General features: G+C 44.4%; 1 protein-coding gene across 3 annotated transcripts in view; it reads left to right on the forward strand.

Moving 5' to 3' along the window:
- The window catches only part of EYA2 (EYA transcriptional coactivator and phosphatase 2), a 315121-nt gene that overhangs the window by 108525 nt on the left and 190178 nt on the right, over window positions 1-16418 (forward strand). For all 3 annotated transcript variants that reach the window (XM_054541866.2, XM_054541867.2, XM_024239112.3), the window contains exon 2: window positions 6128-6246. In XM_054541866.2, the coding sequence (XP_054397841.1) occupies window positions 6128-6246 (119 nt within the window). The remainder of the gene's footprint in view (window positions 1-6127; window positions 6247-16418) is intronic.

Genomic DNA, 16418 nt, shown 5'->3' on the forward strand with positions numbered 1-16418 from the left:
GACTCATACCTCTGTGGTTCTCATATTTCTACAGTCTTTGCTCCTGTGTCCTAACTACTTTAGTAATCCTGAACTCCAGTTTTTTTCTCCCCAGCTCCATAAGACTGGAAAACTCTAAGCTGTTGCTTTTTTTCTTCTTTGCTTATAAACTGGCAAATGTCTTGAGGGGAAAATTGATAGAGGTCAAACTTGGTCTGTTTTTCATCTCTCTGGGATCTTGTTCCCTCAGGACCTGCCTTGGTTGACTTTCAATCCCTAAAGACAATATTTATAGCTTTTATTTTTTATCATGATAGTGAGGTTGACTAAAAATACAAGCTATCCCATCATAGCTGGGAGGTGCACTCAGTTGGACAGTTTAATACATATTAGGAAAAATGGCTTATTTTTGTTTTCTTCAATATGGAGAAAAATTAAACTTTAAACCACATAAAAAGGCAGACTCTAAATGAATTAGACTTAAATATGAAAGGTAAAATTCTAAGTGAATAGTTTAACATGTAGACAAATTTTAAAATCCCAAGAATAGAGAAAGGATTTTTATACCTACAAAAAGAAATTATTAGGTAAATATGTAAGGATTTTTTGTTCTACAAAAGGCAATAGAAATAAAGAAAGCAGACATATGAAAGACTAGGAGAAGAAATTTACAGCATTTGAAAAACACAATGAATACCTAGACTCTGTAATGCACTCCAGCAAATCAGTAAGAAAAAAGATAGAAAACCCAGTAGAACAATGGGCAAGCATAAAAGATCTGAACAGACAATTTCCAAACATTCATATGGCCCACAATTATGTGAATATATGCTCAAACTCACTAGTAATCCTAGAAATGAAAATCAAAATAACTATGAGTTATTGCTTTCCATGCATCAGTTTGGCAAAAAGTAGAAAGTGGGGCAGTGCCAAGTGTTAGCAGGAAATTGTGAAACTGGAACCCTTATGTACTTCTGGTGGAATCTAGAATGGCACAGGAATTATGAAGAACAGTCTGCTAGTACTTGTTCAAGTTCAGTTCACATATACTCCATAACACAGAAATCCTCCACCTTGGATATAAATACATTTTAGGAATGTGTGTGCATACATATATATAGGGAGAGATACTGCATTTTAAAAAATGAAGATGAATGGGGATGTTCATTGCAGCATTGTTTATAAGGTGGCTGAGAGATAAAGGCTACCTAGCGGTTCACCACCAGGGCAATACATAAATTCAATAGAGTGGATGTGCAGTATAGAATTATAGCTACAAGCTAGATATGCATCCAGTAATATGCACATGTTTAAATCAGTGCAGACCGAAAATAAAAAGCCTTCTAAACAGAGTGAGATATTGTACACATTATTCATTAAATTAAAACACGTGCCACACATAAAACAACATGGCATCATTTATAAGGACACATTTATATATTTAATATGTCAGAGTCATTGTCTAGGGTGTGGTGGAGAATAAGCATAAATGAGAACTTTTAAAAATCTTGTTGGAAAAAAGTGATGGTTCAAATAAGATTTCCTTCTTCCCTGTCCCTCTCTCCCTCTGCCCCTTCTTTCCTCCCTTCTTCCAACAGATGCTAACTGGATGACGGAATGAACAAGATTCTGTGTTAAGTGCTGTGGAGGAAATAAAGATGATTTCTCCATTGGCTTGGCCTTCAAGAACCTTAGGCAAGGGCCTAAGGTGGATACACCAGAAGCCTTAGTAGCAATACTGTGTCCCAGAGTTCAAACTCATAAACACATTCCTGCTCTGCTTAAAATCAACAAATGCTGTTTTAGATGTGTAAGAGCTCTTAAGGATGACAGCAACACTCAGTAAAGTAAATAAGCTATGTGACTGAGGCCAGAAGTGTCACACTGCCATCTCTTTCCCTAGCAGGCTTTTCTGATAATACATATGACATAGCTCTCAAATGCAAATACCTATAAGGACCAGGAGGAAATACAAATGGAAAAAGAGGGTCAAATTTAAGAGAGTAGGGAGTGGTGGGGACTGTGACAAAATGGAGTCCATATGCCTTGACTTAATTGGGCTGCCACTGTTCAGTGCCAACTGGTTGCTGCCGTGCAAGAATAAGGCAATACTCTTGTATTTTTAAGAAAAGCCAAAAATCTAGATTTTTGTGTGAAATTGTCTCATTTTTAAATATTGGCAACTACCTCAAATATTTTTAAACCCTAGGGAGTGGGGAAAACAATTCATTTTGCTTTTAACCACATTTGGTCAGTTGGCTAACAATTTGCTGCTTCTAATACTCTCATAGCATCTGGATATCTGGAGACTAGTGATATTTTTTAACCTCATTGTTTATTTTTTTAACCTTTAATTATTTGCACACACCGAAAAGAATGAAGGGAATGAGTTTAGATAAGATGCAAATTTCTGGCACCTGTAGCCAGATAAAAGATACAATGTCTACCATTTGCTAAGCACCATACAATATGCTTTGATGTATTAGAGGGAGCAAGACACCTAGGCCTCTATCCTGGAGTGCCTGTGGCATTTGAGAAACAAGAAAACAGGCACCCAGGATGCATGTATACGTGGGGACATTTTAGGACTCAACATTATATAAACATTAGATATATATATAATATATATATAATATATATATATACATTAGATACATAGAGATATATTATATATAATATATCTCCAATATAAAGATATAAACACTAGAGCTGATTTGTGTGTGTATTAGCCCATTTTGCGTTGCTATAAAGAAATACCTGATACTGAGTAATTTATTTAAAAAAGAGCTTTATTTGGCTCACGGTTCTGCAGGTGATACTAGCATGGCATCAGTATCTGCTCAGCTTCTGGTGAGGCCTTGGAAAGCTTTTACTCATAGTGGAAGGTGGAGGGCCAGCAGGCACATCCCACGGTAACAGAAGGCACGAGAGAGATGCCCAACTCTTTTAAACAACTAGTTCTCCTGTGAACTAATAGAACAAGAACTCACTCATACCATGGAGAGGACAGCAAGCCATTCATGAGGGATCCATCCCTATGACCCAAACCCCTCCCACTAGCCCCACAACACTGGGGATCACGTCACATTTTAACATGAGAGTTGAAGGGGACAAAGCCCAAAACCATATCAGGGTGGGATTCTGTCATCAGATCAAAAAGTCCATATACAGAAAGTACTTCCTGTGTGCAAGCCTGAGATAAGGGCTTTCTTATTTAAAAATTAGTAAGTGTTTCAGGCATACAGAGATGGGTAAAACATACAAAAGTAGGGTACCCAGGATCCTGCTTAACTGATACGGGGGTTGGCAAACTTTTTCTGCCAGATACTAAATACCTTCGGCTCTGCAGGCCACACGTGGTCTCTGTTGAAACTGCTCCGCTTAACACTGTGGTGTGAAAGTCACCACAGACAGGCTAGTAAACCAGTGAGCAGGGCAGTGTTCCAATGAAACTTCACCTATGGACACTGAAATATGAATTTCGCGTCATTTTCACATATTATGAAATAGTATCCTTCTGATTATTTTGCAACCATTTAAAAATGTGAAAGCCGTTCCAGACTCACGGGTCACACAAAAACAGTTGTGGGCTGGATTTGGCTTACGGGCCATAGGTAGTGTCAGCCCCTGAATTAAAGCACTGCACAGTCTGAGCCCCCCAGGTGCCACTTCCAAAATTACATCCCCTCCTACTCCCAGAGTTAGCCATTCTCTTGAAAACAGTGTTGATCATTCCTGAGTGTAATTTTCTTTTTGTGGAATGCATCTGTGTCCATTAACAGTACAGTTCGTTCCAATCCAAGGATTCAATTAACTACAGATCAAAAATATTCGGGGGGTGGGGCGAGCACGGTGGCTCATGCCCGTAATCCCAGCATTTTGGGAGGCTGAGGCAGACAGATCACCTGAGGCCAGGAGTTCAAGGCCAGCCTGGCCAACATGGCAAAACCCCGTCTCTACTAAAAATACAAAAATTAGCAGGGTGTGGTGGTGTGCACCTGTAATCCCAGCTACTCGGGAGGCTGAGGTAGGATAATCACTTGAACCTGGGAGGCAGAGGTTGCAGTGAGCCAAGATTGCACCACTGTACTCCAGCCTGGAAGACAGAGTAAGACTCCATATATATATATGTATATATATTCAGGGGCAAAAAACAAAAAATACAAGAATAAAAATAATATATGTTTTAAAACAATGCATACAACAACTGTTTACATTGTGTTTACATTGTGTTGGACATTATAAGTAATCTAGAGATGATTTAAAGTATATGGGAGGATGTATGTGGGTTATATGCAAATACTCTACCATTTTTTATAAGGGACTTGAGCACCTGCCAATTTTGGTGTCCATGGCGGGGGTCGGGGGTGGGTCCTGGAAACAGCCCTCCTGGGGTACTGAGGGGCGGCTGTATTTTTTAACTTTATGTTGAATAAGCATTTAAGTTGCTATTAAAATAGTGCTTTTTTTACATGAATCATCTTTTTTAATCTTCATTGTGACCATTTTCCAGATGAGAAAACTTTTGACTTAGAGCAGTTTGGTAACTTGGTCAAAGTAGTGGGTAGCACACTGGGATTTGAATTTGCAACCTTTTTACAACGGGATCTGAGTTTATAAGCACCACACCACCGATCGCTACGTTGTTTCATTAACCAAATAATAACTGATCTTGCCAAGGATGACGTTGTAATAACGATGTGCTCACAATAAATTTAGCCTTTCTCTGAAGACAACTGTGGGTTAAATGTTACTGGTTGTAGTTCAGACCTTGGAAAATTGCTACGCCATGTACAGTGGTGTGTGCGTTAACCAGAAACCTCATTTTCTAAACCCAGTGGGTGGGAATTTACTAATATTTATTTTGAGACAGGGTCTCACTCTGTCACAGAGGCTGGAATTCAGTGGCACGATTACAGCTCACTGCACCTTCCATCTACCCTGGCTCAGGTGATCCTCCCACCTCAGCCTCTTGAGTAGCTGGGACTACAGGCATGTGCCACCATGCCTAGCTAACTTTGTTGTATTTTATTGTAGAGATGGGGTTTCACCATGTTGCCTAGGCTGGTCTTGAACTCCTGGGCTCAAGTGATCTGCCTGCCTCAGTCTCCCAAAGTGCTGGAATTGAAGGTGTGAGCCACTGTGCCTGGCCAGAATTTAGAAGGAGTGACTACCAACATGGTGCAAGAATTGGAAATGTTTTCAATTAAAAAATGAGAAAGACCAAAGAAGACTTCATCCCTACTCTCCCCTGCCTGCCCCCCGTAACATATTATAAAAATCATGGGTAATTCAGGAGCCAGTATGTTCTCTCTTGATCAGGACCACAGTGATGAGCTATGGAGTGTTGCCACCTAGAGACACTTATGCCTTTTGAGCTTTTCTCCGTCCATGCAAGTAGTACCGTGTTTGTTTGTTTGTTTGTTTGTTTTGAGATGGAGTCTCATTCTGTCGCAAGGCTGGAGTGCAGTGGTGCAATCTCGACTCACTGCAACCTCTGCCTTCCAGGTTCAAGCGATTCTCCTGCCTCAGCCTCCCGAGTAGCTGGGACTACAGGCATACACCACCACGCCCAGCTAATTTTTATATTTTTGTTAATAGAGACGGCATTTCACCATGTTGGCCAGGATGGTCTCGATCTCTTGACCTCGTGATCCACCCGCCTCGGCGTCCCAAAGTGCTGGGATTACAGGCATGCGCCACCACGCCCGGCCTGTTTTTCCAGGTTAACCACAGTCAACTCCACGTTCTCCCCACGCCTCTGGCTTTTGGAAATCTAAATCCAAATGCTCCCTCTCTGCCTATCTGTCTCTTCCTCAGCTGGGAAGTTGCCCTAGTTTGCTCTGGCTCATTTATATGACATTGAAAAGAGACCAAAATATAATTTTTCTAATGGCAAAATACAGCAAGAAGGAGGGGAATGTTTTAATCAACTGGGTGTATTCTCCAGCGGGGAGCAAGAACTTCATTTTAATTTCTCATTTCCCTTTGATGAAAAGTTTAGTGAATTTTTATCATGTAGAATTTATAAGAAGGCTGGGTTTAGGTAATCAGTTTTAATATTTATACTCTTAGGGAAAGAAATAGGAATCATTAGTAAGCATGCATAATTAATGAATAAATTATATTTCCCTTTGTTTTCTTTCAGGTACAAGGAAATGCTAGAACTAGTGATCTCACCCAGCCTCACTGTAAACAGCGATTGTCTGGATAAACTGAAGTTTAACCGTGCTGACGCCGCTGTGTGGACTCTGAGTGACAGAGAAGGTAGGCTTCCTGCTGTGAGTTTGGGTCAACAGGTGTGGTGGTCCTAGGTCACCCTGAGAATATCGTAAGCGACAGACACGCATCCTTTCCAAAGTACTGTCCTTAGGACAATTTCTCCCCCTGCCATTTAAATGCTTGCCTCTGAACCAAAACTTTGGCGTACATCTCTAACAATTCTGTCTCATCGTTAGAGGTAAAAATGTGCTCATTCGTGTCTTGAACTTCCTTTCTTGGTCTCCAGTTCCAAGAAATGCTGACACCACCACGGATGATAGTCACTTTGGGGCATGTCCCAGCCCCAGCCCTTGGATGTGTTTTGCAGTGTCTGTTTCCGGCTCTGAGCTCTGTCCTCTTTACTCTGCTCTGCCATCCCCTTGTCCAAGCAGGCGTCTTGCTTACAGGGGTTTGACATTAGGACAAGAACTCGTCTGCCTCTTGCTTTCAGGTCGGGTTGGAGTCAAGGAAGCAGAGAAGAATTAAAGTTGTTTAAAAAAGTATTGGCAAATGATGCAGTCGAACTAGTTTTCACTAGAACAATTCCAGCTATTGTTTGTTCTGTTTCAGATCTGTCAGCCTTCCTGGTAGAGCTTGGAGTTAGCAAAAGGCATTAAGCTATTATGTTTAACCATTGGGCTTAACCCTTTCTTTGGCCAGCTTTGGGATTTGCTGCTGTTGTCCTGAGACCCCCTCATTGTTTTTCCTTCATTATCTGTATGACACCAGCTCATGGGGCACAAATGCTATGTAACTGTCATGGAAAACCAAAGTGATATGTGTCTAGTGGAATATAACATCACAAGGAATTGGCTTTGAAGCCAATCCAGGCTTCCATGAGTAATTATTGCTGTCAGCAAGACAATGACATTTCTCCTTGCATGCTGGTTACAGAGCTGGAACTGCGCTGATGAAAGTACCACCAAGTGGCTTGGGCTCTCATGCCAAAACTGGATGGTGAAGAACACACTCTCATTCTTCCTGGCACTTTGGACCATTCGTGTAAACTGCCCTGGGGCTTTTGAGAGTTTGAGAAAATTTACTGAGCCTCGTTCAAAGACATTCATCATTTTCTTTCCAAATAGAGACACAAGTCAACTTAAGTAGAGACACAAGTCAACTGTCTTCATTTGAGAGCCGGTAGTAACAGGAAACGGCATAGGCTGCTCAGGGGGGAATCCCATCCCCACTGCTTCTCAGCCAAATGATCTCAGGCAAACTGTTTAAGTTTTCTGAGCCTCAGTTTTCTCACCTGTCAAATGGGGGCATAATGGCATACTTCATAGGGTGCTGATTGCAAGAAGGAAGTGAGGTGATGGGATGTGAAGTGTCCGGCACACCTTGGGGGCATGGCGCATGGTTAAATGTACCATTCCATTGTCGCTGTCCTCTGAACCAAATAACCACAGGAAATTCAAAACCGTGGTTGCACACAGGGCAGCCCACAGCCACATCTGTCCCTGGAGTTTGTCTTTGTTTGGTTTACACTATGTTTCAAGTAAAAGTGAATTTGTAAAAATTGGGAGCATTCACATAAAAATCTGGAGTTCTGGTTTATCTTAAAAGGCTGAAGTCTGGCTGGGAGCGGTGGCTCACACCTGTAATCCCAGCACTTTGGGAGGCCAAGGCAGGCGGATCACGAGGTCAGGAGTTCAAGACCAGCCTGACCAACATGGTGAAACCTCGTCTCTATTAAAAATGCAAAAATTAGACAGGCATGGTGGCACACACCTGTAATCCCAGCTACTTGGGAAGCTGAGGCAGGAGAATTGCTTGAACCCAAGAGGCGGAGGTTGCAGTGAGCCGAGATCGTACCATTGCACTCCAGCCTGGGCGACAGACGCGAGACTCCGTCTCAAAAAACAAACAAACAAAAAACAAACAAAAAAAAACGCTGAAAGCTTTAGCAACCCTGGGCCCCCACATTCCCCGCTAGCTGCCACTGGTAGGAGCTGAGAGGCTGCTGTCCTGTAGATGAATCCCTGCCTCTCCCTTTTGTCCTTAATTTTTATGAGCACATACTTTCTGCCAGGCGCTGTTCAAAGCAACATAAATCTATATTCATTCTCCTCCTCCCTCTCTATCACCATCAGAACAAACACTCGGCACTTGTCATGTGCCCAGCATTACTCTATTAACTCATTTAATCTTCACAACTCTAAAAAGTGGGTACTGTTATTATCCCCGTTTTACAGACAAGGAAACCAAAATGCAGAGAGGTTAAGCAGCTTGATTGAGATGGCACGGGTGATAGCCCAGATTTGAACCTAGATAGTCTGACTTCAGAGTTTATTCTCCTGATCAGTACTCTGTACTGTTTCTCATTTAATTATTATACAACTACTAGGCTATGAGCCCATTTTACAGTCATGGAAGTTGGGGCATGGAGGAGTTACGTAACCGGGTTAAAGTCACACCAGAATCAAACCCAGGCACTCTGGTTCCAGAGTTCCCACTTGTAAACCACTTCTAACTCACTTTCTGCCAAGCTGTAAGAGTCTCCAGACCCTGGATCTTCAATTCTCCCACAGTGGTGAAATCCACAGACACACTCCTTTTTGTGACTTGGAGCTGTCAGTGCCCTTTCTACTGCCCTGGAACAATCTGGCTGCTATGGTGACAGCTTTGAGGGTGGAAGTGGTGGGGTAGAGAGAGGTTGCTCCCAAATTCAGAACAGGTAGTGCCAGTGAGGTTACACACACACACTTACTTTCTCATGGGGCAGGTGGTGAGCTCCAGAGACTCTGCAGGGGACATTCCACCCTGGAGCATGACCCCCAAGTGCCAGATTATGCGTCTCCCCCTGCCTGGCCTACTGTTCTCCCTCCTCCTGGGCCATTCCTTCTATTACAGAGTCTTTACTAGGTGGCTTCAAAGGTCCTACTCAAAGGAGGACCCCCGAGAGTCATGAGTCACAGGACCTGCCCTCAGAGGGATTCTGGAGGGAGCGTGGAGCCAAGAAGCCCCCCATGGCTTCCATTGCATTCCCACCTCTGCTTCTTACCAGCCGTGGGACCCTGGCTAGTGGCCTAACCTCCTTGAGACCCATTTGCCCCATCTGTTTAATGGGAGTAATTATTCCACTGACCTCACAGACTCAATGTGAGGATGAAATGAGTTAAAACAGGGAGTGGACTTAGTGTACTTAAAAAGTATAAAATAAGATCTGAATTCCTTATCCTTGGCCACCAGGCCCCACTTGTCTATCCCTGGAAGCCTCCCAAACTCATCTCCGTCCGTATTGCCTTTGCTCCTTGGGCCCAGCCCCTGGCCCATTTCCTTTGCTTTAACTGAGAAGCATGATTCTGCCCTCCAAGCCTTTGCACCTGCTGTTTCCTCTGTCTGAACCAGTCTTCACCCAGGCTCTACAGGACCAGCCCTCCCTCAGTTCTCATCAGAGAGGTCTTTCCTAATGAAAAGAACTGCCCCTTCCTTCATTCATTTGTTCATTCATTTATTGAACAAATGTTTAATCAGCCATGTGCCTGGCATGGTTTTAAGTACTAGGGAGACAGCATGGAAAACCCTATCCTCATGGAGCCCACACTAGGGTGCTGACAAAGCAAAAAAGCTGACAATGACGATAAAGAACCAAAGTATATAGCACGTTGCATAGTGATGCGTGCTGTGAAGGAAAAAAGCAGGGGAGGAGCATGAGGAATGCAAGGGTGGAGGGTTGCAGTTTTTGCTAGGGTGGCTAGAAAAGAGGTCCCTGAGAAGATAACACTTAAGACTTGTAGGAGGTAAGGGAGGGTGCCACATGGCTACACAGAACAAGAGCCTTATGCACAGAGAAGACAGCAAGTGCAAAGGCCCTGAGGCAGCAGTGTGCTCAAAAAAACTTTACATATATTAATACAAACATATATACATATACATATTTAAATTTCTGTTCCTGTTTAGCATGCAACTTAGTGCCTGGCTCATGGTAGATCCTTAAAAATTATTTCTGGGTGAGTGAAGGGGTGGAAGACAGAGTGGTGCTGAGGAACCCAGATAACTTTAGGGAGATATTGGTTCTGAATCCTTAGTAAAGTTTCCTTCACTTCCCCCTGCCTCATTTTCTACATTTGCATCGTACTGATGATAATAATTTCCTTACCGGGTTGTTGTGGAGAATAAAGAGATCATGCTCACGCAGTCCTTGGCACAGTAACCCTGGTTTGTTTGTAGGAACCACTTGAGAAATATTACCTATTATTCCTTACGATTCAAGGGAAAAATGGATTTGAATTGATTGTATCCTGTCACTGGGAAGGGGTGGTGGGGAGTTCCCCTGAATAGAGGAAAATTTTTCTTATAAAATGCGAATGCATTTTTCAGAAACTGATGCTGTAATCTCATTAAGTGTTTCCAAGGAGAGGTGAAACCACCACCCTACGCTACAAGCTGGGCTGTCAGCTGCTCTCACTTCCTGCACCTCCTCTGTCCTGGGCATGACAAGACCTCATTTTCAGTTTCAGTCTCACCGGTTCCAACCTGGGGTTGACAGGTTTTGATTCATTTCATCCAAGCCAGGCTGAGCTACCCAGAGCTTTGCCCAGGTGCTGGCCTGGGGAACCACATGTCAGTTTCATCCTTCTCACCTTAAGGCTTTTGTAGCCGTTCACACCCAGAACAACCTCTACCTGTGCAGAACAGAAATCCCGCTTTGTGGGAGGAAAGGGTGCTATTAATCCCATCGTGGCCTCCGCAGGTAAAGAGCTTCCACTGATGGCAGTAGCTCACAAATGTCATAGTCTCAAGCCACTTTCTGTCGTATATTCAGACCACCTCTACTGCCACTTGGTACTAATTTGTTCTTTTTTTTTTTTTGAGACCGAGTTTCGCTCTTGCCACCCAGACTGGAGTGCAGTGGTGCGATCTTAGCTCACTGCAACCTCTGCCTCCCGGGTTCAAGCAATTCTCCTGCCTCAGCCTCCGGAGTAGCTGGGATTACAAGTGCCCACCACCACGCCCGGCTAATTTTTGTATTTTTAGTAGAGGCAGGGTTTCACCATGTTGGCCAGGCTGGTCTTGAACTCCTGACCTCAGGTGATCCACCCGCCTCAGCCTCCCAAAGTGCTGGGATTACAGGTGTGAGCCACCGTGCCTGGCCTATCATTTCTTTAAAACAACTCCTTTGAAATAAATTCATTTTAAAAGGATGACTTAAACCAGTTCCGGAAATGAAACGTTATGACTTTGATGGTCTTGTTGTGATTCTAACGTGCATAAAATTAATTTGCAATTATTTCAATCAAAGAGGGAGTATTTATAGACTCCCTAAAATCATCGCACTCTGGGACTTGCAGCCTCATTCCTTTCTGTCCTCAGCAGCACCTCCCGCAAGAGACAAAGGGCTTGCTCATGGTCACAGAGCCTCTCAGTGACAGTCAAAATTGGGGCACACACTTCTGGATGCCTAGTGTGGTGTCTTTCCAGCTGTCCCTGTCCCTAGTATGGGAGTGATTTAAATCACCCACACAAGGAAGATGAACTGATACAGTTTACAGATGTATACCTTTATAGCAGAGACCCGCCTCAAGACATCTCGCTGGCACTACAAATTGTCTCATCTCACTGGGGGATCCCTTAGAAGCTGGCCCCTGGGGTCCAATTAGGCAACATAACAGCGGTTGCTGCTTTCAGAATCATTAGCTTCTTAATCCTCCCAGTGAGAGGTGAAAAAAGTGTGAACATTCAAATTGGGCTCATGGATTTAAGTGGCTTAACCAAGGGCCCCCAGGAGAGCGGAAGCTAATAATAGCTCCTCTGTGCTGAGCACTTAACCATTTGCCAGCTACCTGCCCCATCTGCATATGCGCAAGATATTGCCCCAATTTGCAGATGAGAAAACTGAGACTCAGAGGGAAGAGGTGAAGGGCACAAGGTCTCACGGCTGTATTGCAGCGCAGCCAGGATTTAAATTTGGATCTGACCCCTTAAGCCTATCTGTTTTCTTTGGAAAGAACATCAACAAATTATGAGAATGGGTTGTAGATTTGGCCCACAGTAGGTGCATGATAAACACTTGTTGACTGCATGAATTAATGAAACATGGTGTGTGTCCTCGGTAAGTTGCTTCACACGGTCACATACACAATTGCACGTAAGTGTGCACTCAGTACGCACAGACTGAAGCTTTAATTTCCTCTCTTAAAACTGGATCTTTTGCTTTGCACATTTATATTGTCTTCGTGGTCCCAATATGCACTTGAGTTTGTGTCTTCTGGAGATTTCTTTTTACGAACCCCAAATTGTGATAATGCTTAGTGATGTGTAGTTTTGTATTAGCCAGTGGTCTAAAGTCTTACTCCTCAAAGTGTGGTTTGTGAACCTGCAGCGTCAGCATCACCTGGAGGCTTCCTTGACCAACAATCAGAGCCTGTGTTTTAACAAGATCCCCAGGTGAATCCTGGTTCCAGGTGCACTGGTCTCAAATGTCCATTGCTTCCTTCGCACCTCATTATAATTGCAGTTAAGTACTCATTTGTGTGATTGTTTGTCATCCATCTCACTCACTAGACAGGAGGCTTCGGGTCCATAAAGACAGGGACCCTGACTGCCTTGGCTCACCGTATTAGTCCATTCTTGCACTGCCATAAAAAAATACCTGAAACTGGATAATTTATAAAGAAAAGAGATTTAATTGGCTTGCGGTTCTGCAGGCTGTACAGGAAGCCTAGCTTGGGAGGCCTCAGGAAACTTACAATCATGGTGGAAGGCGAAGAGGAAGCAGGCACATCTTCCATGGCTGGAGCAGGAGGAAGAGAGGGGGGTGGCAGGTGCCACACACTTTAAAACAACCAGATTTTGTGAGAACTCACTAACATGAGAACATGATAGAACTTACTATCGTGAGAACATGATAGAACTTACTATCATGAGAACATGATAGAACTTACTATCATGAGAACATGGTAGAACTTACTATCAGGAGAACATGGTAGAACTTACTATCATGAGAACATGGTAGAACTTACTATCATGAGAACATGGTAGAACTTACTATCATGAGAACATGAAGCCAGGGGAAAATACACCCCCATGCTTCAGTCACCTCCTACCAGACCCCTCCTCCAACACTGGGGATTACACTCACTATTGTAACCCAGTTCTGAACTCATGCCTGGCAATGAATGAATGAATGAGCTCAGCTGATCCCTCTCTCCTCACCCATAGGAAGCTTGGGAAGAAGAGGAGGCTCAGAGTTTACAATTCAGAAGGAAATAGAGGAGGCACTCTGCCCTCCCTACTTGGCAGCCAGCTGGCATTGTGCATCAGCCACAGCCCCTTCATCCTGTGGGTTCATCCTCAAGCCCTGGGGGAGGATGAAGAAGGGGCAAAGCTCAGAGTAAACAGATTTGGTTCTGTTGGGCGCCAGGTCATTAGAGCTGCTTTCACTACCAGCAAAGTGGACCTAAGTTGCCATCAATGACTCCTCCATTGACCTTGACCTCATAGCCTACATGGTCCAATATGAATCCATCACGGCAAGTTCAATGGCACCAACAAGGTTGAGAACAGAAAGCTATGATGAGTGGGAAGTCCACCTCCATCTGCCAGACACCAGATCCCAAAGGGGGCATTGCTGCCACTGAACAAGGTACCTTCATCACCCTAGAGATGCTTGGGGCTCCCCTGAAGAGTGGCATCAAAGGGGCATCATCTCTGTCCCTTGTGCTGATGGCCCATGTTTGAGATGGGGGTGACCTACTCCCTCTAGATTTCCAGCATGCCATCTGCTTGTCCCCCCAGAAGGATCTGTGACAACCATGGCATCATAAAGGTGCTCATAACCACTGCCTGTGCCCTCTCTGCCCCTCTGGCAAGCTGTGGTGCGGTGGCCGTGGAACTGTTCAGAGTGTATTCAGTGGCACTGCCAAGGCTGTGGCAAGGTCATTCCTGAGCTGAATGGGAAGCTTGCTGACACAGCCTCCTGTGTCCCCACCCTCAGTGTGTCTGTCCAGGATCTGACCTGCCATCTAGAAAAAGCTGTTGAGCACAGTGATATCAAGAAAACGGTGATGCAGGCACCTGGGGGTCATTGAAAGAAATTCTGGGCTGCGCTGAAGACCACGTTGTCACTTGCAACTGTAACAGTGATGCCCACTTCTCCACCTGTCACACTGGGGCTGGCGTTGCCCACAACCACCAGTTGGTCAAGCCTACTTCCTGGTACTGTGATGATGTTTGGCTACAACAACTGCAGGGTGGACTTCCTGGTCCACGTGACCTCTGAGGACTAAGGGCTCTGGACCACCAGCAAGTGCGTAAGAAGAAGAAAGGCGTTCTCTGCTCCTGGGCAGTCCCTGCCCACCTCTGTGCCAAAGCAGAGAATCTCCACCCTTGACACTGTCCCATCCAAGGCTCCCAAAGGAGGGAAGGAGCTTAGAGAGCCCTGCCTTATCATGTGTGTTAATGATAAGGATTATCAATGAAGTCCACACCACCCTAACCAGGGAGAAAGGAAGAAGAAAGGGAGGCAGAAGATCACTCTACATAGAGTTTAATACACTCACTCTCCAGTTTCTCAATTCCCCCAGGTGTCCTGGGATGAAAAGGTTAAATGTGATTGATACCAGCCGAAAACAGGAAAAAAGCCTGTGTTTTTTCAAAAGTCACACAGTTGCCAAAGGAAAATCTCTTTGCACTTACAAATGCCTGTTTCTCGCTTGCACAGTCTTCCTGAGGTTGCTGGGGTGGGAAAGGGAGAGTATTACAGGTCTGCATAGTGGGGGAGGGGAACCTGTCCGCCTGGGGAAGGCAGGTTGTTCAGCAATTCAGAGGAACTGGGTGGAAGCTTGAAAAGGAGCTGGGTGAGGCAAACATGCAAATCATGCCATGGAGATTGGCAGAAAAGACGCTTGCCTCCAATTTATGGAATGCCAAGTTAATTCGAGCCCATAGGAATGTTGTTCCCATAGATTTAGATTTTTATGAATATATACATATTTATGAAAGAAAACATTTAAAATGTTTAATTCAGTAACTTATGCAGTACTAAATGCACTCAAGTCATGGGCTTTTCCCAGGAATGAGACTGTGACTGCTTCAGAATGAGACAGTTCATTCTTCAGCCCTGTGGGAGGATGAAGGAGGAGTGATGGGGTACAGGACACCCTGCCTAGGAGCAAACCCAGGGTAGGGAAATCAGCATTGAGTGAGTACCTACTGTGTGCCAGGGACTTTCCTTGACATTCGGCTACTGTTGTTCCAACCTTTTCTTTGAATGTGATACATAAGCAAAATATATTTCTGCATTGTTGAATGCACATGCATGCACACACAACACATTCTCACACCTGTACCTGCAGCAGAAGTGTTACACAATTCCTTCTTACTATGGGCAATACATGCTGCCATCGTATATCATAAAATAGGCAATTCTCCTTTTCTTAATTCCAGTTATGACTCTCTAAATGAGCTTCAAGACCACCACCTCCTCCCCGACCCCAGTGGTTTGGGACTTGAACAGAATTTGGCTCAGGCAGGGGGAGAGGATTAAGAGTGTTGACCTTGGACTCACACAGCTTTTGGGTTCAAGTCCCAGTTCCCTTGCCCACGGCTGTGTGACTTGAACAAGGCACTTGACCTTCGGAGCCCCAGTTTCTTCATCTGTACAACGGGGTTAATGGCATTGCGTGCTCGGAACGCTGTTGTGAGAACTCAATGAGAGCCTGTCTATAAGCGGTTAACAAGGGCCTGGCACATAGTCAACCTCTAAGTGAATGCCAGTTGCTCTTACGACAATGACTGTCATCGTCAGCTGTAGTGTCATGGTTGAGAAGACAGACTCTGGAGCCAGACCACCTGGGTTCAGATCACAGATCCACGCCGTACTTCCTGTGTGGCCCTGGGTGCGTTACTTAAGCTCTCTGTGCCTGCAGCTGTTCATCTGAGGATGAGAATAGAACCTTTCTCATAGGGTGCTTTTGAGGATTAAAATAATTAATCCAGGTAAAGAATTTAGAAGAGACCTTGGCACGTAACAAGCACTGGGTAAGTGATGGCTGTCAGCATCATCTCATTTAATCCTTTCCTGTCCTTGCAAGATAAGTATTTTCATCCCCATTGCACGGGGGAAGCCCTGAGGCCCAGAGATCTAGGAACTTGCCTGAAGTCTCATAACTAGGAAGTGGCAGAGTTGCAAGTGCACATTGGTCTCCTGAGCCTCCAGCACAGAGGCTGAGACA

This window comes from Pongo abelii, chromosome 21 (genome assembly GCF_028885655.2).
Source record: "Pongo abelii isolate AG06213 chromosome 21, NHGRI_mPonAbe1-v2.0_pri, whole genome shotgun sequence".
NCBI lineage: Eukaryota > Metazoa > Chordata > Mammalia > Primates > Hominidae > Pongo > Pongo abelii.